Source organism: Chlamydotis macqueenii, chromosome 9 (genome assembly GCF_036417535.1).
Source record: "Chlamydotis macqueenii isolate bChlMac1 chromosome 9, bChlMac1.mat, whole genome shotgun sequence".
Lineage (NCBI taxonomy): Eukaryota > Metazoa > Chordata > Aves > Otidiformes > Otididae > Chlamydotis > Chlamydotis macqueenii.
Genome location: NC_141564.1, coordinates 2,309,027 through 2,334,759, shown reverse-complemented (window position 1 = coordinate 2,334,759; position 25,733 = coordinate 2,309,027). Strand labels below are relative to the sequence as shown.

Genomic DNA, 25,733 nt, shown 5'->3' with positions numbered 1-25,733 from the left:
TCACTGTTCATAATGCAGTTTTATTTTTTTCCTTTGTACAAAAACAAATATAAAATTTAAATCCAATAGAAAGTGTATACTAGCAATGACAAGTTTACATTACAACAAGACAGGGCAATGCGATGTGTATCTAACACCACATTCGTTTTAAAACTCTCAGTGATACATGCACTATATAAAATAAAAATTGCTAGAACTTTTAATCTATTTCTACCAAGAATATCCAGGTACCAAGATACTCAAGAACCAAAAGTAGTCTTGATAGGCTGTATCTACAAAATTAGACCTTTTCCACACACAAGAAACCAAAATTAATAGAAACGTTTATCATTCTTTGTTAAAATCCTCTCACAAGAGCCATACATAAAATTCTTAGTAGATACAGAAAAAGCTCAAAGGTTTGTTAGCATAGGTAACCATTCAGTAGTTTAGAGAATCTTTTAGACATTTTGAAGAGATACTGTAGTTTTCAATCTGTATTTTTCCCCCCCAAAGCCAGAACTACGTCGACTCCTGTTTCAAAACCTAGCCAGTGGTCAAAACTAGCTCTTGAGTGAAGTCAAAGAGTAGTGTACAAAATATTTAACAGAACAGGGGTGTGTCATATGAACCTGTTTACTTCTTGGAGACAGTCTTTTCCACATTCAAGGTTTGTTTATTTGTCCCATAAACAAGATTGTACCTGAGGGATGAAACGAAAACAGGGATTACCATAGTCTGTAAATACACAGTTCAATTTCTCCATGAAAGCATAAAGGCCCACAGAGCTGCACCTCGTTGCAGTCTCGTCCAGCCTCCCTCAAGTTTGTGAGCCCAGGGTGTGTTTGGATAGGCGACCAGCTCCTGTTTCTGGAGACACACAGTTCTGTCGGTGCTCCGTGGAGCCTCGGGATGGGGACTGCTGCCAGGAGCCTACTTTTCCCCTGGTGCTGGCAGCTGCATCTTGTTCCCTACCAACTAGCATATCCATCATCCACACGTCACTGCAAGGAGCAGATGAGTTATTCCAAGTATCTGGGGCAGCTCTGCCCTAGGAGAGTCAACCCACACTGGAAAGAAACCACGATCGCCATGTTTTAACACTCACTTCTGTTCACAGCAGGTTGGGGCAACTCCCTAGATCCCTGACCCCCCTATTCTAGCCTTTGCCCGAGCACTACTTCACTGTCCATCAGAAAGCTGCGTCCTAGTCACCAGTTCACTACCAGTAACTGTTATTTCCACTCCACTCAGGGGAACCACAAGTATTTAAAGACTGTTCTTTTGTACCCATGAACCTGCCATGCTTGTTGCTGTTAACTTGGCAGCCAATACTTATATATTTTTTCCTGTTCTAAGTTGTATTCCAAAGAAAATAATCTAATATGAAAGGCATGAAAATACACTTGCAGGATTTTTTTTTTTTTAAAGCAACAGTTATTCAGTACCCCCAGACTTCTTTTGTCTCTATTGGATAGCTGATACTCAACTTCTAAGCCAAAAAAAAAAAAAAAGAAAAAAAAAAGTGCATGCAAGTGCTGCTTACCTGTAGGATTGTGCCGGATGAAAAATACGAACGGCCTGTCTACTATGAACCAAGGAGGGGATGATCTGGCTATTAAAATTGCAGCTGGCAAGAAAGAGAAGGTTTAAAGTTAGACAAAGCAAGTACCACAACACATTACATACCCTATCAAAGTGAAGTTCCCTAGTGTATATGAGAAGCTTGCACAGGTAGAGATAAACACCTAAAGCCTACCAACTGGGACATTTAAGGCTGCACAAGCTACATGTTATTCTTATAGGAACCATAAAGACCACACAAGACCCACAGGAAGCTGGAAGTGAGTTCTGGGTTGTCACAAAGGATGTAGTAGCTTAGTCCTCTTTGCCACCTGGACAGCCAGGAACATTGCATCAGTAGCCAAAATGTTGGCTAGGAGAAGACACTTCTCTAGAAGTAAATCTGTTTATATTTCTTAGAGTATACCAGTAGTCTGATCAATATTGGCAAGCTGGGATTTTCCTGAGAAATTACATAAAATCCATGAATTGATCTGACATCAGTGCACATTCCTGCAATGGTCTCAGAGCGGGCTGTCTTTGCTTAGCGGTACGGCCTTCTGACAGTTATCAGTACAGTTACTTACTCGTTGCTGCAGAAGCTTTGGTTCCATCTTCACTAACTTCAATTTTTGTCTTTTGCAGAACATGAGATACATGAAGACCTTCTGTTCCTGAAAAACCCAAGGAGAACAGCACTTTTAGTAAAATGAGCTGCAAGAGTCCTGAAGTACCTCGTAGCTAGCAGGTATGCTCACACGGCTATGAATAATGAAAGCTGCTACAATCCTCCTGAAATCCTGAACTTGTAGTGAACACCACTACTGGGAGTATCTTTGAATACAGTCACTAAGTTTGTAATCACACACACAAAAAAAAAAAAAAAAAAGGAAGAACCTATCTTACTCCTCCCTCCACCCATTTATTAGGTTCTTATTTGATGGTTTATGTTAGAAGTGTTCACTTGTGGTTTTAGTTTTAAATAAAACAGTGGCTGAAAAAAAATAAGCTGAATTTAAGTTACACTCCCATTTATCTCAATGTCAGGGGAAAAGTAATACTTCAGGGAAAAATTAAATACTACACTTGCAGTATGTGTTACAGCCTAAGGTATGGCATTTTGTTAGAAGTCCTGCTACAGATTTTAGACAATGCTTGAGACCCTCAGGTTGTCATATCAAATCTTAAGCAGCTGACCAACACGGTTTACTGCTGTAATGCAAGACAAGGAGGGGGGAAAAGCCACTGTGGTGTTAAATGGAAGCAAGCAGCCATACTTGGCTGGCTACAAAACCAGAACTTTGCTCCAGCGTTATGGTAACACTTATCCAAGACAAAACAGACAACTGCATTGGTAAAACAGCGCTTTACTCAGTGCCAGAAACTATGAATAAAGGCCACCATGGATAAGAAAAAAACCTTACTTGTTATTTTTGCAAAGTTTGCCTTTGACTGGTCAAACATATCTGTAATGCCAAGTGCTTTCAGAGGGTCCTTTAGGTCTGTTTCTGCCACTGCTGTAAACCTAGTTGGAACAAAAAAAAAACAACAAAAAAACCAAAAAAGAGCATTAGTATTATGCACAACAGTTACCTTAAGCACTCGTTTCTCCTCTTTCAGAGGAGATATACCTACACGACTCCCGAAACATCCCCCAAAGGAGAAATGGATTATATTAGTACTTACTTAGGTAAAATAACCTGCACTCTTTTTGCTACCATGGTTGTCATCCAGCTTCCTATTGTTTTTGTGCTGATGTGGGGAATGATCGCAGCAAGCGGCGTTGTGCTTTCCGTAGGCAGAGCAATCAACATGCTTATCATTTCACCATGGTACGGCAACTCTATGATGTTATACCACAGCTCGTTTGGAGTACTTGTGGTGCCTAAAAAAAAATAAGCAAAGCTAATGAGCCATGCTTCTTCCAGCATTAAATCTCTATTCTACCATTAGACACCTACTGCTGTAAAAGTCTGTTAGAGGGAAGTAGATTTGTATTAGATACTAGGAAAAAAATTTTTACAATGAGGGTTGGGGAAAACTGGAACGTGTTGCCCAGAGAGGTGGTGGATGCCCCATCCCTGGAAACATTCCAGGCCAGGTTGGCCGGGGCTCTGAGCAGCCTGATCTGGTTGGAGATGTCCCTGTCCCTTGCAGGGAGGTTGGACTGGGTGGGCTTTGAAGTCCCTTTCCACCCAAACCCTTCTGTGATTCTCTCTTAAAACTGATTCTCAAGAGTCTCAGACTGCCTGCTTTCCTTCTAGGCAACCCTTCAAAAGTTGCACAGAGTCTGTACATATGTTAGTTTGACAAAAAGCACAGACACGATGATGCCAAGAAGCAAAAACTCATTTGACTTTGATATGCATACTGTTTCCTAAACTTCATCAGCCTGGAGTGATAAGCCACCTAGCTTAGAAATCACCAAGTCCGAATCAGCTCGATCTCTGCCTCAGGTCTCAGATGCACCAGAACTGACTGAGCATGAAGGAACAAAAAGCAAGAAAAAGCAGACTAGCTATCCAAATTGAAGAGATCTTGCAGACAAGCTCTTCTTCCTCCAAGTGTTGTTGGAAAAGCTCCTGTTTGAAGTTGCCTCCTGCATTTACTTATTTTCTTGCTTAATAAGGATCTCATTAAGACGCAATTTTAAGTCCTTCAAGGTAGTGGAAAGCAGCCACTTGGAGACAGTGCAGGAGGCCAACTAGATGAGGAGGAGTGACATAGCAACGCTTCCCCGAATTACAGCAAGTGCTGAGAAGACTGTCTTGGAGCAACCCTCTCCTCCAAGTTCCCTTTGGTTACTGTGGGATTTCTGACATGTGACTGGGAAGCAAATGCTTTTTACAGGTACTTCAAGTGAAAACTTGTCAGTTTAACTACAGACAGGGTTTCTGGGAAAGTTTTTGGATAGCAGCAAGATCTTATTATCTTTTCCCTTTCTTCGTTTAAGTCTGCACTCGTCAGTCCAAGCCGAAAATCTGCATCTTCATTAGAAATTTCATCTTGTTGCCAGGGCCATGCAGCCTGCCCTGACTGAGCTCATATTGCTAGAAAACTGGTAGTATTGTACTTATTTTGCAGGAACTGTGTCAAGCTTTGCAGTTTATTTCCTTTTATGATGACAGTGGTTCTCAGACTAGGCCCTACAGATCAAAATACTAGTTCAATAAGTCAGTTACAGAACAGTAACAAAAGGTAAACTGCCCAACAGTGAAATATTACTTTCCCGATCTGCTACATGCAATTATCATTACTACTGAGGCATATCAGGCAAGAGGCAAGTTCATTTTCAGTCAAGTGATGGGATTTAAGATGCTTAAACTTTTAAAGATTCCCTCTGGATATCTAGGAGATACTCAACCTGAAAACAAGACCTAACTCAGCAGGATTTCTCTTGTTCCTTTCCAGCCTCAATAGCTTTTCTAGCTTAAAAGACAGGCCAACACAATGGAGTTTTTCACCAGCATCAAAAATCAAAAATCTTCAAGATAATAGTTTTGCTAAAGCCCATTTTAATTTATTAACCTCTTTCAAGCTCCGCAGATGAGTAGTGTACACTGCGGTAGGCTTCCACACCTCCCCCAACTCACACTTTTCAGCAGTTATCTCAAAGTGTGACATTGCATCTGCTCTGCGTGGGTTTGGGACAGAGTTACAGCTGTTTACTTTAACACAGATCTAATATTAGTTGAGCACTACTGACAGTAAAACTAGGCATTTAAAAGCACAGTGGGTCTTGTTTTTTAGATTTATAGCAAGCTGTATTCCCAGGCCTGTTTCTGAGGCTGTATTTAGCACACATGGAAGTGGGTTCCAGGCAACACTACTCTCTTCTTGGAAGGATACAAACAGAAGAGATTTGTTTATCAGAGCTTCAATCTGACTTTGACCAGTAAAATTCCCCAGTAAAATCCCCACAGGGCTGCAATGTTCTGAAGTACGCTCAGTTGCACTGAGCTGCCCATGTCGGCTTGGAGAGTCTCTGACAGAAGTCTGGCTGAACCTGCTGAACCTCTTCTCACTTGTGATTCAATCTGAATTTGAAGAGCAGCTTCACACCTTGAGAGACAGAGCCAACATACCAGCCCTGCGTTCTTCTGGCCCCCACAGGGCTGGGGACTGTGCAAGTCCCATTTCTTTATTATACAGTAAATTATATAAGTTATATTGATACTACTCCAATCTTTCTTTCATACACAGCTCATCACCAAATAAGCCTCAGGGTTCTGCTTCTGTTGGCAGTTTTCCTTTAATCTCCCCCCATAACATAAGGATTTCCTCTTACTGAAAAGCTTAAGTAACACACAAAGTTCTCAGCTTGGGCACTTCCTTTCCCTTTTGAAGGCAACAAGATAGGGCAAGTACTTTGACAGAGTATTCAAACTCAAGCCACTTAAATCCCTTGCACAGCAAGCTCCTCCACACCTCAGTACGAGACACTTCTGTAACACAAAGCCTCATACATCAGCTACAATAAGCAATACCGTTAAACACCACATGTACAGCAAAATTGTTTCCGTTTGAAGGAAAAGAGCAAATTTCACAGCCCTTGTAGGTGGTAGTGGGAGCTACTGAGCTTTGAGCTTACCACAGCGGAAGATAGATAACTGGGACAGCATAGGAACTTGGTAGGTCTTCCCATCAGCTCCGTAAAATGGACGTTTCTTTGTATTTTCAGGTCGAAATCGTGATTTCCATAAGCCCTTGAAATACACAGCATTTACTAGGACCAGTCTGGTCAAACTGCCATCGATATCATCTGGAGCTACAACCTGATCGATCATACCTAGGAGAAATAAAGAAAGGCTGAGTATTTGCTGTCATAACGCTGGCCAACTGTTCAGTAAGAGCCTGAAGCATGTATTAGTTTAGGCCTCTTGATCTGCGAGCGTGTCAACTCCTCACGGGGCAATACATGTGAGGTTCATAAAGCCAACAGTATTCTTTGTCAAAAAGTAAACCTTGGGGATAATTAGAAAGCCAAACACCTTGCTAATCGATCGACTGACATTACAACTAACAGGGCCTTACCCTTTCCAGCACATGAGCAGATCTAAGACTCAAACTGGGCACATTACAGTGGAAATAGTTTCAGCTGAAGCACTTCCTCATTCACACACTGCTAGCAACATTGCCATGCAAAACCAGTCACGTGGCAGAGAAAGAATTTGACAGCCTCATTTCACAAATACCACATCCAACATCATTAACACCACGCTCCTCACATCCAGGAGGCGCTGGTTTTAACTCCAAGAGATACCAAACACAGAGTTCACCTAGAGCATGAATATGTCGCAAAACATGATCTCTGGCTTTAGTATGTACAAGCTTGACAACCAGGTGCCAAGAGGTTTGAACCGTGAGTTGTGTCAAGGCAGGGTTAATTAAAAATCCTCCGCTAAACATGACTCCTAAGAAAGAGGCCCTATCTTGCAAGAGTCTAGGGCAGTAAGGGCAAAAGCTGAACTGCTCCACAGCTTTCCACAAGTCTGATTTACCGAGTCAAACGTCTGAGTTACTTGAAAGCATCTTTTATGGTTGAGAAAGCACAGCTCCAAGAGAAACTCTGCTTGGATTTCTCACCAGTTGTATGAAGGCAGAGAGCAGCAGAAGCTCCCCTGATCCCATGGGCAGATGGACACACGCACACTGCACATATCCCTCAAGGCCACCAGATAGGCACATCTGCTGGAGCAGTGGGACTGCAGATTTCTGGCCCATCAGCTCTAAAACATACCAGCTTAAAGACAGTTTTCACCTAAAAGGCACAGTTTTTTCTCCCTCCCTATTTTTGCCCAGAATTCGAGACATCTCGGCCACCACCCCGCCATGCACAAAAAGCCCGTGCGAATACTCACCCCTTGTTTCATTTTTCACCCACTGGTTGATGGAATCACATGCTGCATTTGGGTCCTCAAAGTCCACGCTCTTGACACTGCACTGAAACACCTCTTTGTTCCTTGTAACAAAAGGCACTTCCATTTTAAAGCCACTCTTTGCAAACACTGCATTAGCAATTGTAACAATGTCTTTATTCTTTTTTGAGACTATGAGCCTGTTTATCTTCTTTAACGCTTTACCAACTCCTAGTCAGAAAGAACAGCAAGTTTAATTTAGAATAAAATGATGAACAAACGGTTACTTTACATGCAACTATTGATGACATGAGAGGTCAGACATTTTAAGTGCTGGACTAGAAAAGGAGACTAGAGCAGGCATTCTGAGAGGCCTTCCAAAATAACCACTTCTGATGTCCCATTTGAAGAACGCTCTTTTCCAGCAAAAACATGGCCTTCGCTGTGATGCCTGCTGCCCCCCCAGTTCTCTGCTCAGAATGCAGAGAGAGACAAGCACAGGGGAGAATACTGAGGTTCAAGTCTTAGTGTGGAGCTATTAACCAAGCTCTTCCTGAGAAGAGACTGTTCCAGAGCACGTTTCGTATCACGTAAGCCCAAGTCACCTGTCAGTTCTGTGACAGTGACAAAGTACATGGAAGGCTCAGCCTGCTTGCTCAGAGCCAACACATCTGCAGGATTATGCAGGCAGTCTTGAACCCCAGAGTGCAAAGCAAAGGTTGTTTTCTCACCATCCTTCCTTTCCATTTACTGGAGAATAAAGGAAGCAGTCAAGGCTTAGTCTCCTTAAGACCAGGTCTTGGCCTAAATCAGGAGCCAATCCCTTAACACATGAGCTTGCCTTTAAAAAAAAAAAAGGGAGAAGGGAAAGCAGTAGGTTCCAGTGCCTACAGTCAAGATCCTTAGGACCTGAAAGCAGCTTGTATCGAGTGCTTGCTAGCTCCTTCACTGTATGTGAGAGAAGGCATATGGCAGCACAGAAGAACTGCTATGTTCACCATACCCAGTTCTCCCCAGCGTTACGGCTTACGAACAAGCACTTGTCTACACAGGGAAGCTATTGCCAGGCAAGCAGCTTCATGCTCAACCATTATACTGAACAGGATCCTTGGGTGGCTGTTCTTACAGCGGTTATTCATGGGCTCCCTCTGTTTCCCAACACAATTTAGGCAGAAACATTTCCAGACTGCTTCCTTATGTAGGCAAACGTAAGGGATAAGAAGGGAATAAATTAGTTCAGAGTTATTCTCTTAGCTGCATGTAAGAAAAAACCTCAGATAGCTTTGCTGTTTCACGTATCATAAATACTTTAGCAGTACCAGTTGCACTCATTTCTACACGTTCTCTCCAATATTACAGGTGAATTCTTTTGGAGAACATACCATAACAGAGGTTCTCAAACTGTATCCTGTGGACCACTGGTGGTCCACGGAGCACTTGCTGATGGTCCGGGGAGAGCTGGCTGGTCTCATGATGCTGGCTCTCCTCTTTGCTTCCAGCTGCTAAATTGCATTAAAAGACAGCTAAAGATAAATTCAGTACTTTCCAACTACTACCCTTCCAAATAAGCAGTTGCTGTAGTTGCCAAAGGACTGCAAGGCAATCACGGGTAAGAGCAGAGATCTGTGCGAAGAGATAGGTAGCATCCCATAATGAGTCTCTACAACAAGGTACTGGCTACCTTCTAAGAGTTTGAGAACCTCTGTGTCTCACAGCTAGGATTAGAAAGTACGCAGGCCAAATAAAACCAGTTGATGCAATCCCTCAAAATTTTTGCAAGTTGAACATTCAGATGTTCCTAAGATTGGTTATCCCATGAAGATACTTCGATCTACAAAATTTAAATCTTAAGCTGACAAATCATTTGGTTGTACTTTAAACCCAGAATCAAAACAGCAAAGCAAATGAAGACAGGACAACGTGTTATAGGACAATACCGCTCAAGATTTAAACGTGCACCTACCTTTCGGAGGGTTTCCTGTTCCTGGAAGGAAAGCAGAATGCCAGCACTAAGATGTTAAGTCTTGCTGGCAAATGCTCACAAAAAAAAATACTCAGCATGCAAAAATAAAGCAGCAAGACCCTTCTGCCTGCACCCACTTGAGGGGCAGACATTGGCAGGGAAACATAAACAGATGCATGCAGCTGCAGGCACAGAGACAAGCAGAAACCGTGGTTTCAAGAAGAGGGCACTACGAGAACTACAGATTCAGGATCCTGCCAGCAGAAACAAGTGGACAAAGCTGAAGAGCAAAGCAAAAGTATCAATTGTAGGGGTAGAGTTTGCATTGCTTTCAGTGTGACGACGAGAAATATTCTCTTCCCCTGTTATTTAAGGAGAGGTACATAAAGGGCTGCCCAGTACAGCCTGAAATGGGACAGCACAGCCTTCCTGCATAGTGCTAGCCCTGGACCGCCATCCACACTGTTCTGGGAAATCAATTTTGCAAGGATGAAGGCAGCTCCTAGCCAGGGCCCTGGAGCCAGTAACCAAGCTGCTTATAAGCCAGTTGGAGTACACGTACACGTCCATACTCAAATTGCCAAACAGCTTCCAGCGTATCCACTTTGTGCTTTGGTAAACAGAGTTAATTGGTGCATGATGCAATCTACCACACTTCAAAAGCCATCTCGAACCAGCATGAAGATTCTGACAAAAACACACCCCAAACCACCTTAGGAACCACTGACCATTTACGCTGTATCTCATCATAGTCGTGAGCTGCTTCTTGGTCTTGCCATCAGCACCCAGCTGCAACACCCCCAGGACTGATGCAATCCCATGAGGAGAAACCACCACATTGTCCTGAGGCTTAGCTTTCACTATCTGGTTGAAGACCTGTATTCCAACATCGGAGCTAAGTTCCTCCAGAGGATAAAAACTGAACTGGGAACATACAGATGTTAAAGTCCCAAGAACAAACAGAAGTGGGAAGTGCCAGTTCATGATTTCTGGCTGGAGACACCTGTAAGAGAACAAGAGGGGAAAGTGAACTTTCACAAGCACAGCATTTTTATTTTCAGCTTAAATTTTTACTTACCTGATGAGCAGACAAGTCTCCCACACGCTCTGCACACCATGCACAGAGCTCTGTCAATGGGACTCACACCTGCATTTTACTGCTACTGTATTTTAGGTCCAGGTGTTTCCAGAAGCAGAGATAACCACAAAATAGCTAGATATCAGTGACTATAGAACAGGACAAAAGCCATCAAGTTGGAAGACCACCTCCCACCACGCACAAGCTCAGTTGGTTTCGTGTTTCAGTTAAATGGAGTCTTGGCATTCTGTTGAAACTGCCCTTTAGGATAAATCAGTGCTAAGAAGCTTCACCGTACGGTCCTCGCCCACTAAGATGTGATGCACAGCACATTTAATAGATCATTTTCCGCAGTGAACAGAAGCACGGATACATAACGCAAACAGACCTTCTGTTGTGGGAATTTACACCTGCCTAGAATAATAAGAGTTAGCTGCATAACTGCCATTTTCCATGACACGAATATAGAGGAAGACTTTTACATCTTAAATGCAAGGTTAAGTTTGGATTTGGGGCTATTGGACCTGTACTTTTCCATTTAAGAAAAACCCAGCAGCTAACGAGTACAGAAGGGGAGGTTCCCATTCCCAGTGGGCCAGTCTTCACCTGCAGATCTCACACCTCACAGACCTCAGGACCGTTGCACCCATGACCTCCTAGGAATCCAGGCACAAGCAGCAGCAACAGTTTGTTCAGGACCTCTCAGCAACTGATTAGAGAACCAAGCCCCATTCTTAAACACCGGGTACTGTACCTCCTAGGCTGTATTTCCTCCTCATGGAAGCGTATTCAATCCCTTTTTTGTTAGGGCAAACAAATACTTAGATGAATAGTCACACAATAATCTCCTGCTCCATGAAATTAGGTTTCCTGCTCACCTTTGAGAAGTTCAACCACAACATTTTTCTTTCAAGGCATTTCAGTAGCACAGTCCAAGAGCCCTGACTTCCATTTTCAGACCAACAAGCGAGCCTGCTGCCCCACTGAGCTTGTCTTTGGTGCTCCAAGAGCACGCCGAGGTGGTAAGTCTCTCAAACATGCCAAGGACTTGATTAGTTCCCTGGTTCACCGAAGGCTAATCGGACTGTAGAAGGTATACAACCAATTAAAACATCATTTGCATACCACATGCAAAACCCAAAAATAGGTCTCCCCTCCCCTTGAGCTCTCTGCTCAGCCCCGGAGCTGGAGGCCAGCAGAGCCGGAGCGTTCAGGCGGGGAGAGCGTTTTGGCGGAGGTGTTGTTCACAGCCGCCTCCCGCTCACGCGGAAGGGCAAACTGCACCGGGGAGCTCTGCCATCGCACGGCCTACCTACGCTGCAAGTTCAAACCACGCTGGAGCACTCCGTTTCCAGAAAACCAGCTGGTGTTTGCACAGATTCGTTTAATCATCTTTTAATAGCATGTACTTTAACTGTGCTGAAACACTTGAAAGTAACAAATGCAGCTTTTCCACTTTCCTCTACACCATTTCAGGGGATGGAAGTGGCTTCGTCCAAGTCCACCGTCGCAGCACAGAATAAACCCCAAATGCTGAACATGAAATAATGCAGAAGTCGAGACATCTTTCTCCCCTCAACCCAACTGCTAGGATAGCTGTGACCAGAAGAACCTGTTGGACTGTTTTAAGTTATGCAAGAAAAAGTGAAAAGGCTAACAGCCCGCCCACTAATTACCAGTCTTTCCCATCAACCTGCTAATGCCTCAAGCCAGTTTTGGAGTCACGGAAGTACAAGTCCTTCCAAAGGAGCTCCACACCAGCCACCAACTGGTACTCCTCAAGCTTACTCTGAAAACTAGACTGGATTTGGTGGGCAGCAGCCGAGACCTGCAGGAGGAAAACCCTTTATTTTAAAGAAAAATCTTAAGATTTCTTTGAAGAAACCAACCACCCCAAGTCTCCAGGTTTGTTCTTAGGGTGAAGGCTTTCTCTCTCCCAGGCAGCACCTCCACACCAATGGCAATGTGGCTTTGCAGGAGCCAAGCATGGCCTGCCACTCCAAGAGACGCTAGGTTTTGGTTTTAAGGGTTTTCTTTGGTGGTTTGGTGACCATCTCTTCTCCCTACCAGGAGATCAAATCTACAGTTTAAACAAAAATTCTTAATCCCAATATTAATCAGACTTTCACCTTTATCTATACCTCAGGAAAAAAAAAAGCCACAAAACCCACCACTACTAGAGATTCTTAGTAGATGTACTTACAAGCAAGCAAACAGTTAATAATGGTGCAGCACAACCTGTCCTACGTGGGGATAGCGACAGACAAGGCAGACAAGGCAATCAGAGCACACAGTTTGAGCTGTAATTGAAAAACCATGCTTTCAATTAAGGCGGCTCCACCTGATCCAGCAGGCAAACCAGGAGAGATGGGGCTATTTTGAGCGTATCTCCCCTTGACACATCACATTGCCAGTATATTATGAGTGCAGGCAGGAGCGACACTTCTATGAAACCAAATAAAACAGTATTTCATTGCCATTTATGCACTGCATCTGTACAAGCCTAACATTTCTCTCTTCTTCGCCGTTACCACAATACATTGCAGGTCCCAAGGTTTCTGGCGACAGCCCCTGCCAGACTCAGAGTGACAGCTACCAACAGCCCCGCATTTTCCCCAGGACATGTGCGGAAAGCCTTGTCAAAGCCACCCGACTCTGCTCCCAAGGCCACAGCTGCAGGATTTTATTTTTGCTCTTTTTGTTTCGGGGGAATTAGTTACAGAGCGGTCACTTCTCAGCCCTGCCATGCCCACTGCGTAGCTTAAGCAGCTAACCCAGGAGTCATTCCACCTCTGAGCAGGGGTGGCATTCACGTTATTAATACTTCTGCCATGGACTTCAGTATGTTTAACTTCCACGCAGTTCAGGAACAAGAACTGAATTTGCATATCCTGAAAGAAAGAAACAGTTTTAAGTACAGCACAAGAAAAAAAAAATTCCAAAAGGATGTAGGATGTGTAGGATGGAAAATAGTTGGCCTGCTACACAGAATACCAACAAGCTTTCAACAAGCTTTCATAATGTTGGAGCTAAAAACTCTGCGATAGTTAAATTTGAATCTAATGCTTCAGAAAGCCAAACAAAAATACAAGCTAGGCATTTCTTTGCCCATGACCTTTATATTTTTACAGAGTTAACTGAGAAGGAGGAAGGTGTATAAGCAAATTCATTTACATAAGTGTGGGCTTTTGAGTGATGCTGGACTAAAAAAAAAAAAAAAACACAACCCCATCCTCAAGGTAGGCTGCCCACTTGGTAGATTGGGAACTTAGAGGAAGGACATCTCACAACTTGACCTTCTGAACAGACAACAGAAATACTGACAGTGACCCAGAGAAATGCATCTAGAGCATAATAAAAGCCTGAACTCCAAATTTTATTTGTTATGTAAATCCAGTACTTAACCATAATGCTGAAGTTTCTGAACAAACCAGGTGACAGTGTCATGCATTCAGCTGTAGGAGGGATGCCTTGTTGACGGCAAGCCCACCAAGGACTCCAGTGCTCCACCTGCCTCACTGAGCAGCACCACCTGTACCAAGTCCTGTACAGCATGCCAAATTATTCGTTACCACCCATACCCAACCGCAAAGCCCAGTTTAAGCCACCGTGTATTTTTAGACAAATTGTCCGGGCACAGAGCTCCGTAGAAGGCAGGAGAGGAATACCACAGTGTGTAGTTTTGTGTTGTTTTGTGACAGATGACAAAATGTCTTCAGGCTACCAATCTCTGGCTGACCTCAGCCTCCAGCCAGTGTTGCAAATGCTAACCCTCATGCATACTAACAGCGGGTAGCACACTCAGCTCTCACTGGGCTCAGCCTATTTGGATCACCCACATAATGCATAGTTCAAGTTTTTGGTTGAAGTTATTACGGAAGTATTTATGTCAGCAAAGAGGACACGATGCTTTCAGCCTGCATTTACAGAATGCTTGGTACAAAAGCAGACTGTGTGATCTGGGTCTAGGAAGGCATTTGGTGGAGCGGGTAGAAGTTACATCTTCAGCCCCAGGCACAAAAAGCTGCTGAGCTCGGAGATCCTCCTACAAGAAAGGACAGCTTAGGAAGGACCTCACCTTCAGAGAGCCAGACCGAGTTGCTGCGCTCTTCCTGAGAGGAAACAGAGAAGCTAGCTTGGTTCAAGACCAGAGGCAGGAACATGAGCTGGAAACATACCCAGATTTAAGATGTTAGTTGGAGAAAAGACCTGTCCCAGAAAGCCTGAAGAACACTTTGAATTGAGGAAGAAATAGTGAACTGTGCATAGATATTTTTTTTAGATCTCTGTACTGATTGCATTAAGTACTGTATATATGTTAGCATCCTATGAGACTCCAAGTGTTTATCTTGAAGCCAGATTTCAACAGCAATAAGGTATAACCCATAAGGCCCATTCCTGAGGCCCCCAGACTTCACTTCTGCAAATAGCTGAAACCAAAACAGCAGCAAGTACAGCTGAAAGAGCAAAACCTGTCCTTGCAGCATCGCTGGGCTCACCGTACCCAACCCAAAACGCTCAGAGCCCCCGAGCCCACACGGCAGGCACTGGGCAGCCCGTGTGCCCAGAGAAACTCAGCCTGGGACTTCTCCAAGTTGGAGACGTTGATGTTTCCTTGTCAGTGCCATCTGTGCTACTAATTTAAAAGTCTTATTTCAGCTGACATGTGAGCTCCAAGCAAGCAGTTTCACTTCAGGCATTTAACCAACTCTCTCCAGCAAGACTGAATAAATACTGAACCAAACTTGTTAACAGTCATTGAGGAGCTGGCTGAGCACGCAGCAATTGTTTCCCCAAAGCAACGAGACCACTCTGGTTGCAATGGGAAGGTCACATGCTGGGTCTTGTTTTCCAGATGATGCACGCTTGGCAGCGTATGAAAACACTCAAGCCTGTTGGTAGGCTTCTCCTCTCCACCTCACAGGTGTTCACAACTCCCCTTCTGTGTAAGCCTTCAGCTTCACTGTCTTCTCCCACCATGCTGCTTGGCCTCTGCTACATCTAAACACGCTTTCCGGTCCAGAGCAGCAGGACCCGCTGTCTGAACGCAGGAGAGTTCAGAAGTGGCTTCTTCCACACAACAGAACTGTGAAGTGTTTCATCCTCCTCCAGGTTTTCTGGTACATCCTGGCTTTTCCCTTTCATCTAACAACTCTTCCCAGTGCTTCCTGCTTTAAAGGAGCAAGGAGGAACCCCCCAGACATCTCCATAGATACAAAAATAAAAGCCATGTCACATCAACATGTCAGGTCACGGGACCTAACACAACACAACAGATTTTTATTACTGAATACCCGGAAGGGTTAGTGGATGAAGAGCGTTACTAAGAAAGGATGATTGCTAGCTTTTAAACGCTTGTAAACAGCTCAGCACTTACATTGCTCTGAAGAGGAGTACATTACCATCAACATAAAATAAACATAACTTGTACACATAGATAAGCTGGAAGTTTTATTCGAAAAAAAAAACCAACATTTTGTATGCTGAGATACTGGTCTGACTTCAGGCACTACAGCCAATGCCGCACACAAGTGCAAAGGGCACAGTGCTGATTCTGAGGCTCTCCTCTCAACCTCCATCCTTTCTTGGCTATTTCTAATTCTCCCAGTTTGTTAGCGCATCTGTGTTTTGAGATGGACCGTCTCCATCTGGAACGCCTCCCTTTCAAGCCGTGTCCAGCCAGCCTCCCCTGCCAAGGGGGAATTTCCCAGCAGAGCATCAGCTTGTAGAACTGGCTGGCCTCAGATAGGAACCATCTTTGTCCAAGTGCAGCTCCCACGTGAGCAGAAAGTTAAGAGTTCAGTGCTTCTTCATGAAAAGCCCTGACCACCACTTCTCAGGAGTTTCCTTTTAGCACGAAGGACAGAAACAAGCTCCATTCAAAGCTTTCTGTAGCCTCATGACCAGCGTTCATAAGCCAGACTGGTTTTCTCACTGGTATCTGTCTTCTACAGCGTTTGGCAGTGGGTAGTCCACAGCCTTCTCCAAGATCTATTATCAGGTCTTACAGTATCAGGAAGATTAAAGAGAATTGTTTTTAATTCACCGGTGTCCCTTTAATAAAGAAGTGGTTTTGTTGATCTTAAGTTTTTTAAGCAATGCGGTTATTTTAATATAATGAAGAAACAGCACAGGCCAGTCAGCCCATCATGACTAATGTGGCAGAACCAGTTTCCCCAAAAGGACGCAGCACGATAGTGTTTCACAACACTGCATCCCTCTTGCTCTGGATTCACCCCAGTAGAGGGAATGACGGGTCAACCATTAAAGCATTTGCCTAAAACTTAGCAGCAGGTTCGTATCTAAGGCTCCCATTTTAAGTTTTTGTGGAAGAAAAGCCTCATGGAACCACAGTTCCCACATTTACTGCACATTAACACCACTCGCTATACAAGTACAGGCTCATTAAGAGCCAAAGGCAAACCTACGGGTTGCAAGCTGCCCTCTGCTCTGGTGAGACCCCACCTGGAGTACTGCATCCAGCTCTGGAGCCCCCAGTGTCAGAAGGACTTTGAAGGTCCCTTCCCACACAAACCCTTCTATGATTCTATAATTAATAAGGTGCGGGGTATTAACTCTTCAGTAATGGGCTGTGTAAGTACAGATTTGTGAAGTCACTTCACAAGGTGCTAGGTGTCATGAGATACACTCGGACCTAGAAAACCATCAAGCAAATGGAAAAAAAAAAAAATCTCTGTAAAAAATAACAAAAGCTACAGATACAGAATCAAGCCCTCAAGCCAGCAGTGAAAGTTTCAGCGGAGCTTTGACATGGCATGCTAGTTGCTGCAGACTAGAAGACAGCTTGTTGTTTGCCTTCACATTTGCACCTTTTTGATTTAGTTTACTCTACAGAAGCACTTGTATTTCCTATTGAACACCACCCTACCAAGCCCCGTTCCCGTCATTCCACCCCCTACAGTTCAGCCTGGGTTTACAGCACAACTGGAAATAGGGTTTTCTAGGGAGCAATTATACTTCTCGGAAGTTAGGAGACAGTGAGACGTCTCAGCCACGTGATATCTAACCAGAGCCTAGACACGCTTTAGAGATTTTCAACCAGTAACAAGAGACAGGCTCTCAGCCTTCCAAGTAGCCGTTAAGAAATCCCACTTGTGATATTGAATTAGTTGCATTATTTTTACTTATTCTTCCTCCTACAAGAGGTAAGGCTTTGGCAATAACAGTGCTGGCAGTCCTGTAAAGTTACACCGTTGTATTTGATCACTCGTTTCACCATAAAAACCTGGAACTACTCCAGTGTACTCTGGTCATAGCAAGAACTTCTGTAAGAACTTGTACTTACACAAACTCATTGATAGCCAAGACCTGAAACTTAAAGCATTGGTATCTAGGGTTTACTACCATCTGACAGAACAGTTGGAGAGATCAGCAACATTGTTCTAACCATTTACTTCACATGTGATTGGAGATCTGCAGAGTGATAGGTGACTAGCCTTTTATTTATTAATCATACCATACACCACTTACAGAATCACAGAAGGGTTTGGGTGGGAAGGGACCTTCAAAGGTCATCTAGTCCAACCCCCCTGCCAGGAGCAGGGACATCTCCAACCAGATCAGGTTGCTCACAGCCCCGGGCAACCTGGCCTGGAATGTTTCCAGGGATGGGGCATCCACCACCTCTCTGGGCAACCTGGGCCACTGTGCCACCACCCTCAGCGTAAAATTTTTTTCCTTATGTCCAGTCTGAATCTGCCTCCCTCTATTTTAAAACCATTACCCCTCGTCCTGTCACAGCAGGCCCTGCTGAACAGTCTCTCCCCACCTTTCCTGCAGCCCCCTTTAGGCACTGGAAGGCCGCTCTCAGGTCTCCCCGGAGCCTCCTCTTCTCCAGGCTGAACAGCCCCAGCTCTCTCAGCCTGGCCTCACAGCAGAGCTGCTCCAGCCCTCTCATCTTCATGGCCTCCTCTGGACCCTCTCCAACAGCTCCACGTCCTTCTGATGCTGGGGGCTCCAGAACTGGACGCAGCGCTGCAGGTGGGGTCTCACCAGAGCAGAGTAGAGGGGCAGAATCCCCTCCCTCGACCTGCTGGCCACCCTCCACTTGATGCAGCCCAGGATGTGCTTGGCTTTCTGGGCTGCAAGGGCGCATTGCCGGCTCACATTGAGCTTCTCATCCACCAGCACTCCCAAGTCCTTCTCCTCAGGGCTGCTCTCGATCCACTCTCCACCCAGCCTGGATTTGTGCCTGGGATTGCCATGACCCATGTGCAGGATCTTGCACTTGGCCTGGTTGAACTTCATGAGGTTTGCACAGGCCCACCTCTCCAGCCTCCAGCACACTCATGGCACCACACAGCTTGGTGTTGTCGGCAAAGTTGCTGAGGGTGCACTCTATCCCACTGTCCATGTTGCCAGAGATGTTGAACAGGGCCGGGCCCAGTACAGACCTGAGGAATGCCACTGGTCACTGGTCTCCACCTGGACATTGAGCCGCTGACCACCACTCTGAGTGCAGCATCCAGCCAACTCCTCATCCATCGAGTGGTCCGTCCATCAAACCCATGTCTCTCCAGTTCAGAGAGAAGGATGTCGTGTGGGACAGGGTCAAATGCCTTGCACAAGTCCAGGTAGAAGACGTCAGTTGGTTGTCCCTTATCCACCAACACTGTAACCCCATCATAGAAGGCCACCAGAGTGGTCAGACATGACCTGCCCTTAGTGAAGCCATGTTGGAAGCTATGTCACCAGTCACCTCCTTATGTTCCATGTGCCTTAGCATGGTTTCCAGGAGGATCTGCTCCATGACCTTGCCAGGCACAGAGGTGAGGCTGACCGGCCTGTAGTTACCCGGGTCTTCCTTATTTCCCGTTTTAAAATTATATGTATTATAATCAACAGCTTCCTATTTGCAAGTGAATTTAGAAACTTTATTCTCATCTGAAGTACTACATAAGAAATGCAACTCTAAAATGTAATGTAGCCAAGGATCAAAGTTATTAATACTTAATATAGAAAATCAATGTTTTTTTTTTTTTAAATCTCTGGAACAGCATCACTGAAACAAGGCTTTAACTCACAGAAACATCAGACCCTAGTTTTCTAGCAGCCTTTCCTCAGCCATTTCAGAACTAGCTAGAAGGTTGCTCAAAAAGGATAAGGATATTTACATTTTTCTTTACAGCAGAGACATTTAGTTATATAGTCATCTTTTTCCCCTCCCTAGCTTCATCAGCCAACCACAACAGCATCAGAAATCAGAGGTGCTGTAGGGATGCAGGGATCGCATCCAGTGAGGATGCAGGAATGAATCCTAACTGTATACTTGGACACCTCCTCAGAAGACTTCAACTAGTTAATAAGAGAATCAACAGCTACTTAGAAAATCTTATTTAAGAAAACACACTTTTCATTAATCTGACTTCACTTCTGATTAATCTCACTGGCTTTACTACAGAATTCTGGAAAGGCAAGCCCTAAATTTCCATAGGAAAAAAAAAAAAAAAAAAAGGATAACTGAGTATGAACTATGCACAAGACTCCTGCAAGAGCACGTCGTGACCTGGTATGTGAAACCATCTGATTCAGTTCAGATGGAGAGTCCGTAGGCTGAGTTGTGAGCTGCGTTGGCCGAGACGCCTCCGCACAGTCCATCGCTATTTCTGTCAGGCAGATGACGAACCAGAGGAAGTAGGCAATTAGCTGGGAAAGCAGCCTCTCAGGCTGAGCTGCCAGAGCAGCTGGAGGCCTCGAGCTTCGTTGCTGAGAAGCTATGTGAACTACTTCTGGAACAGGAAGGTATACAGCAAGATGGAGACATATAGCTAACATAAATCCACCAACTTCTCTATAGGGTTACTTAAGGATGTAAAGCAAGAAGATAACAGAATGGAAGAGGAAGTGTTAGATGTATGTTTGGTTCTTCTCTTGGTTTTGTACCTGTAACCTGTCAGAGACTATGACAGAGGCTGCTCCTCGCCTTCTGAAACCTCAAAAGCCACTCACAGCCTTTGGCCAGAAGCTTGCAGTTCAGACCAGATGACCCAGCCATCTCAGAAGCAGGCATCGCATCCACAACATGCCCTTCTGCAGAAATAGATGTTCAAAGTTCAAGTTGTTCAATCATAAGAAAAGCATTAAAGAAAACAAAACTTGGTCAAAACTACATAGCCAATGAACATGAATCCATCTCATCTGCGCATCAGCTGAACTAAGACGTACCAACGTTTCTCAATACTGCTGCTGGAGACCCCGGTGTGATTTACAACTGTACCCTACAGCCTGCTGACAACCAATATTTCTCACAAACAAACAAGTTCTACCTGCGTGCCGAGGCCACTATATACACACAGCCTTGAGCAGGGGCCTTCAGTTCAGAATGAGCTGTAATCAGCCTTGATGCCTTCCGTAGTCGCTCCCATGGTCCTAAGGTACTAAAGAGAACTTCAGGCCACTGCTTCCAAAGCCTGGGAGGAGAACAGGAGGCTGCCTGAAGCACGTGGTTTACATCACGTTGCTGAGTATGCTCAGCAAGACTGAGATTTCCACCACGGGGAGATCAACCCACAAGACGGATATTTCATACTTAAACCACTTTGTGGCACAGTTATCAGACCTCAGCATGAGTCAGCTCCTGATTTCAGCCTGGAAATATAAGCAAAAAGCATCTTTCTGGCTCTTAAAGGTGAACACCAGACCACAGACAAGACACAGAAGCTGCCAAAACTCATGTGTTTCCACAGATACTGCTCGAGGAGAGGTGCTAAGGGATAAACAGACCATCTCAGTTAGCACTTCAATGTCTTTCAAGGCCATGACAAACAACTCAAGAAACTACGGTGTACACTAGCATTGCCACTAGATTGCCCCATCCTCTTCCCATCCACGATGGAGTTCAGTAGCCAACTAGATTCTGCTACTACAGAGGAGACAGGAAAAAGCAGAACACAGGATGGCTTTTTTCCCCCCCATAGCATGCCATTCTAAATATTTCTGTAGCTCCAGCTGTAGGATGCTACCAGCGTCATTTCAATCTCTTTCTGGTGTTCTCCCACTCCATCATTTTAACCATCGCAGGAGACACATCTGAAGATGGTTTCCCATATTCAGCTTTCTTGTTGTTTCACACAGAGATGTTATTTACTTCAATAAAAAAAAACCTTTTTTGTGTTTTCACAGCTCTCTAGTTTACCCCGTTCATCTTTAAATTCGTACGTAGGTGATTGGCTACTCCATGCTACCTGCTCCCCAAAGCTAAAAAGAGGAAGTTCTTTACATCGCTGTCCTTTATTCCGGAGCTGTTTATGGTTCACATCGGCACACTGAATTCCGTGGTACTCACAGGCTAGTACTTTGCTGTAAACACGATTTGTCAGTTATGTCACAGGTGATTGGGAGGATGCCCGCAGGCACGCAAAGATGACTGCATCCAGCAGCGCTTTACAGATTAGCGATGAGTAATTCACCTTTTCCCTCTCTTCCCATGAATAAAACCTTTGACCCTAGAGAACAGCAGAACCCAGTTAAGAGACCAGCTAACTGGAAGTGTTTTGATGATTAGGCTGGATTTCCCCCTAATTACTATTACAAAAGTGTGCTCTCTCATGCATGCTTGTGATTAAGCAATCCCAGTGATCCAGACAACCCTACCTCGAGCTTCCAAGAAAAACCTTCCACGGAGCCTCAGCCTTTTTCAAGCGTGAGCGCCACAGTTGCCTAGCGAGAACCAAAAACTGCAACCGGCTACAGGAGCCAAGTAGATACGGAGCCCGCCGCCACCAAAGCAACACAGATCTCCAGCCAGAGCTCCCTCTGATCCATCCCCTTACTGTAGGGGTACGCGATTTGTACACGTCTCCATTTTAATTCCTGGCAGTAAGGCAAGGTGGTTATTTTTATGTATTTATATACATACACACACTTCAGTCTGGTCTAAAAATGCCTGGTGCAACTTACTGGCCTCACCGCTGGACTTTTTTCTGCCGAACAGCACACTGCTAAGAAGCTTTAGGACTGGAACATGTTTCTGGCTGTGCAGCTTAGAGATCCACACTAAAGAGTCTCCGCATGCCACCGCAACGTGCTATTCTCCTGGTTGTCAATGACAACACCAAACAAGCTTCAGCACTTCTGTACACACCTTGAGACAAAAACCCACCGCTGATTTCTGTTGTTTTCTTTTTCGTACTGACATGAGTTGATGGCAGCTCTCACATGAGGTACAGAGCTATATATAGGCAGTTGTCTATAGCGATGGCCGTGTGGCCATCCAAAATAAAAGAGTTTTTTCCTAACATCGTGCTCCCCAGATAGCAGATGCAAGAGTAACGTCCAGATAAGCAGTTTTCCAGCAACATTTGCTGACAAATTGCCTGCCATACAACTCACCCATCATCTTCAAGAAACTGTAGCCTAGCATTCATTACTCAGTTACTTCTGGCCCAAACAGCTGCTCTTCTCCCAGGTTTAATCACACCCCATTCAACGTTAAAATTCCAAGGTGGCACCTACTTAACCATCCTGCCTTTTCCTTTGCGTTCATCTTCCCCCTCACACGCTTTAAAGGTGCATCTGATCACTCAGCAGGCAGCTGCTTTTTCCCTTTGCTGGTGGATTTCCGCAGCTTCTCCCCTTTTTCAAAGCCCCAGGACAGCTTACACCTACATATGTTTTGCGAACAATTCCTACAAAACCGGGTTTCTGTGGAAATCCCGTGGAGAGCAGGGGGTAAGGCGTTACCAAATGCTCACACAAGAGAAAGTGAAGGGAGAAGAGGAAGTCATTTCTCAGCGCTGTGAGAAAATAATCAGTCTCCCAGGTTTCTCTTTCAGGAAGTTGCCCAAGAATGCTATTAAAACCACAAAAACCAAACTGTGTTTCAGAATCATTCGCAGGCATGAGAAAAGGGGGAGAGAAATAAATCACACTGAGGCCTCTAGTCCATAAGATACTCCCAAGTTTTAAGGGAAATCTGTCATTTGAACACCTAAAGAGGTATCTCCAAAGGTTTTATTTCTCTGTCACGATCTCCCTGGGTTGCAGAACACCGAGTCAAGATGCTGAACACCATTTTCACCAGCAGACAAAAGGCTTTTCTCCTGAAGCGCACTGGGCATTTCCCAGTTCTCCCAGAACTCCGCACACCAAGCGTGCTCCCACATTATCCAAAAGGATAAAGAGAGTTTCGGGGAGCCAGCCCTCTGCTTCCACGCGGATCCAGTGCCACCAGCACCAGCTAAACCCTTTTCAGTAACAGAATACTCACACCCTTTCCTCCCCAAGCCACAGTGGATGTAAATATTTAAATCTCACTTCTCCATGACGTGACAGGCAAAGAAAATATCAGTTCCTAGATGATTTTTTGTTTGTGGTTTTTTTTTTAAAGTAGAAGAGCAAGCTCGCCCTCGCAGCAGACAGGAGACACTGGGCGAAGTGAGCAACTTCCAGTTTTCAGGAGGATGGAGCCCGGGAAGCGACCCCGCCACCCCGCGACGGAGCCCACGGCGCGGGTGGGGTGCGGGGGGACACCAGGCGTTCCCCACCCGGGGCCGCGCCGGCGCTGGGAGAACACAGGGCTACTCAAAACAAACAAACAAACAAAAAAAACCACAGCAAGAAGAAGAAACTCGCCACGCCAGGAGCACCCACGCACCTCGTGGGTGCGGGTAATAGGCGGAGCGCACCCACCGAGCCCGCCGTAACGCGTCCGGATCGGCCACTTGCGGCCGGCGGGGCGTCAAGAGAGAAACTTCGCTTCTTCAACACCCCCCCCCGCCCCTCCTCTTCCTCCGGGCCCGCCCCGCGTCCCCCCCTCGGCGGCACGGCCCTGGCTCGGCTCACCTCCCCTCGGCCTCGCTCTCCCCTGCTCCGCTGCCGCGGCAACCGCTGCGCTGCACCGCACCGCTCGGCGGAAGCGCGGCGGCGCCCGGCCTTTATAGGGCCCCGCGGCCCGCCCCGCCCCGCCCCGCCTCGGGGCAGAGCCGCCCGCGGCCGCCGCTGCCGAGCGGGGAAGGAAGGGGGCGGGAAGCGGCGGGCCGGTCCCTGCCCCAGCCGCTCCGAGCCCCACGGGCAGCTCTCGCCCCTCTGCCTGGGGCGCGGGGAGAGGCACCGGCCATGGCGGGGAGAAGGGGCGGTGGAGGCGGCTGCTGTGGTGCCCCGTGGGGGCAAAGGCCCAGCCTGGCAGGCTGATGGACCAGGGCGCAGCCAGGGGACGGAGACCACCAAGGCTCCCCGACACCACCAGGCCCCTTCCTGGGAGATTCGAGGATTTTAGCCGAAGGGGCACCTCTCCTCTCACCGCCCTGGCCTCTGTCCGCGCTCCCCTCCAGCAGCAGGGACGCGGAAACATGTGCCGGCGGCCCGGGACCTCGATCCCCAACGTGGCGCTTGATTTTTTCCCTTCAAAAACTCTGTAATTGGGGAACGCGAAGGAGGTGAGCTGCTACTCCAGCGTAACGGTGCGGGCATGGCAGCGTAATCCATGGAAGCGTAATCCTGGGAAAACACATGTGAATGTTAACGCTGACAGACAGCCCCAGACTCCTCAGCTGACAAAGCACAATTTCCACTATTCGTACCAAAACGCTGCTGCTGACAAGCCCGGAGAAGCAGGCGGCGCGTTGGTCCGGCAGAGGACAACGCTGCCTTGTGAAGTCATCCTTTCTGCGCCAGTTTTCCAAAAAATTTCTCATGCGCGGCACAGTCCAGCTTTGAAGAAACAGGACAAGTATGCAACAAACCACATTTCTTCCCTCAGGAGTTTGGACTCTTCTGGATGAAAAAAACAAAAAACAAAAAACAAACATCTCCTGGCCAAAACGGCGGCGGCCGCTGTTGGTCTTTAAGGTGGAGAGCTCTGTGTCACCGAGGTGGGCTCTCTCTGTGCCGAAACCAAAACGCTGGCAGGCGGGATGAGGGAGGTGGCACGGCGTGGCAGCGCGTGAGGGCCAGGAGCTCAGCCTCAAGCAGGGCAAGGGGAATTTGGCTGAGAGAAGGTGCTGGCACCGGCAGGCTGGGCTGTCGAGGAACGGTTTGTTCACGGGCAGTGCCAGCTGAGGTGATGTTTCTCAGGCTATTCACTAGCTAGCCGTTACTAACGAGCTTCAATTTGCTGTTTTAATTTTAAAACGTCTTATTTTCCTCTTCCCAAAAATTCATACCATCATTTCTACAATCACAGGTCCATTTCTGAGTTGAGAATAGAGATGAATTAAAAACAACAACAACAAAACCTGCCTTTTGCATAATTTTTCATATTGGCAGGGACAACCTTTGAGTATCCATTTCTCTCACGGCTGAAGACAGAAAGCTATGTAGACCATGTCAGATC

At 45.9% G+C, this 25,733-nt stretch overlaps 1 protein-coding gene across 5 annotated transcripts; it reads right to left on the bottom strand.

Annotated features, from left to right (window-relative positions):
• On the bottom strand, nucleotides 1–24,316 carry SERPINE2 (serpin family E member 2). 5 transcript variants are annotated; one of them, XM_086754644.1, is made up of 11 exons: nucleotides 24,252–24,316; nucleotides 10,092–10,368; nucleotides 9,364–9,384; nucleotides 8,783–8,902; nucleotides 7,404–7,631; nucleotides 6,134–6,331; nucleotides 3,229–3,427; nucleotides 2,967–3,067; nucleotides 2,130–2,216; nucleotides 1,526–1,609; nucleotides 1–682 (listed from the first exon to the last, which is right to left on the bottom strand). In XM_086754644.1, the coding sequence occupies exons 2-11, from the start codon at nucleotides 10,345–10,347 to the stop codon at nucleotides 645–647; spliced, it is 1,332 nt and encodes a 443-aa protein (XP_086610770.1). In that variant the 5' UTR covers nucleotides 10,348–10,368; nucleotides 24,252–24,316; the 3' UTR covers nucleotides 1–644. The 5 variants fall into 5 exon arrangements, with proteins under 5 accessions (XP_086610770.1, XP_086610771.1, XP_086610773.1 ...); XM_086754645.1 differs by lacking the exon at nucleotides 24,252–24,316 and adding an exon at nucleotides 20,345–20,473 and having other exon boundaries at nucleotides 10,092–10,366; XM_086754647.1 differs by lacking the exon at nucleotides 8,783–8,902.
• Between the last annotated feature and the right edge of the window lie 1,417 nt (nucleotides 24,317–25,733).